The sequence below is a fragment of the Oxyura jamaicensis genome, unplaced genomic scaffold (genome assembly GCF_011077185.1).
Source record: "Oxyura jamaicensis isolate SHBP4307 breed ruddy duck unplaced genomic scaffold, BPBGC_Ojam_1.0 oxyUn_random_OJ71688, whole genome shotgun sequence".
Classification (NCBI taxonomy): domain Eukaryota; kingdom Metazoa; phylum Chordata; class Aves; order Anseriformes; family Anatidae; genus Oxyura; species Oxyura jamaicensis.
Genome location: NW_023310644.1, coordinates 1 through 1,493, shown reverse-complemented (window position 1 = coordinate 1,493; position 1,493 = coordinate 1). Strand labels below are relative to the sequence as shown.

General features: G+C 51.6%; 1 protein-coding gene across 1 annotated transcript; it reads right to left on the bottom strand.

Moving 5' to 3' along the window:
* Window positions 1–389: 389 nt before the first annotated feature.
* Window positions 390–1,328, bottom strand: LOC118159701 (olfactory receptor 14J1-like). The gene has a single exon (XM_035314265.1). It carries the CDS (start codon window positions 1,326–1,328, stop codon window positions 390–392), a length of 939 nt encoding a protein of 312 aa, XP_035170156.1.
* Between the last annotated feature and the right edge of the window lie 165 nt (window positions 1,329–1,493).

The following is a 1,493-nucleotide window of genomic DNA, read 5'->3' as shown; positions in this document are numbered from 1 at the left end:
CATGTTACTTACCCTGGTGACACTGCCTGACCCTCTGGCATTCATGAGACTTGTAGGAATAGCTGATGGCATTTGTGCTGGCTCGTGTTCATCTCTGTGTGTGTATGATGTGGCTGCTGGCACCAGCAGCAACGACTTTCTCTTTCCACGTATCCCATGAACACGCAGGGAGCCCTGCTCTTCTCCTGGGACATCCTACTTCCCAGGGAGCATTTCCGAGGTGAGCATTGAGCAATGGACTAGCCAGCCATTGCTGAACCTCCTTCCAATGCACTCCAGAGCTCGGAGCTGCTGGTGCTGCTCTCCAGAGTATGCCAAATGACCAAAAAGATAACAGAATAAACCTTAAGCCTGGCATGCATGATGGGTCATATGCAGAAGCATATGGGCTATCTTTTGGATTTTGAAACATCTCCAGTCATCAGTCTCCTCAAGGCATCATTGAGCTCCCGATTCCTCATGCTGTAGATGAGGGGATTCACTGCTGGAGGTACCACAGAGTACAGAACTGCCACCACAATGTCCAGGGATGGGGAAGAGATGGAGGGGGGCTTCAGGTAGGCAAACATGTCTGTACTAACAAACAGGGAGACCACGACCAGATGAGGGAGGCACGTGGAAAAGGCTTTGTGCCGGCCCTGCTCAGAGGGCATCCTCAGCACAGCCCTGAAGATCTGCACATAGGACACCACAATGAAAATGAAACAACCAAATACAAAAGAAAAACTGAACACAAGTAGCTCAACTTCCCTGAGGTAGGCATCGGAGCAGGAGAGCATGACGATCTGGGGAATCTGACAAAAGAATTGGTCAACAGAGTTGTCTTGGCAGAGGGGAAGGGAAAATGTATTGGCTGTGTGCAGGACTGCATTGAGAAATCCAGCGCCCCAGGCAGCTGCAGCCATCTGGGCACAAGCTCTGCTGCCCAGGAGGCTCCCGTAGTGCAGGGGCTGGCAGATGGCAACGTAGCGGTCGTAGGCCATGATAGTTAGAATTGAATACTCTGAGTCAAAGAAGAAGAGAAAAAAGAGAACTTGAGCAGCACACCCTTGATAGGAGATGGCCCTGGTGTTCCAGAGGGAATTGGCCATGGCTTTGGGCACAGTGGTGGAGATGCAGCCCAGGTCAAGGAGGGCGAGGTTGAAGAGAAAGAAGTACATGGGGGTGTGGAGGCGGTGGTCACAGGCTATGGCGGTGAGGATGAGGCCGTTGCCCAGGAGGGCAGCCAGGTAGATGCCCAGGAAGAGCACAAAGTGCAGGAGCTGCAGCTCCTGTGTGTCTGCAAATGCCAGCAGGAGGAACTCGCTCACAGAGCTGTTGTTGGGCATTTGATGACTTTGGACACAGTTGTCTGTTGGAGAGGAAAAGGTATAAAATATTAGAACAGGTGTCTTTGAGGAAGAACTATTGCAAACCTTATAGTACCACCAGTCAAGCCTCTGGATGTGAAGACATTTTCTGCACCTCTCTCACTTGGGCTGTGGCTGGTGCTG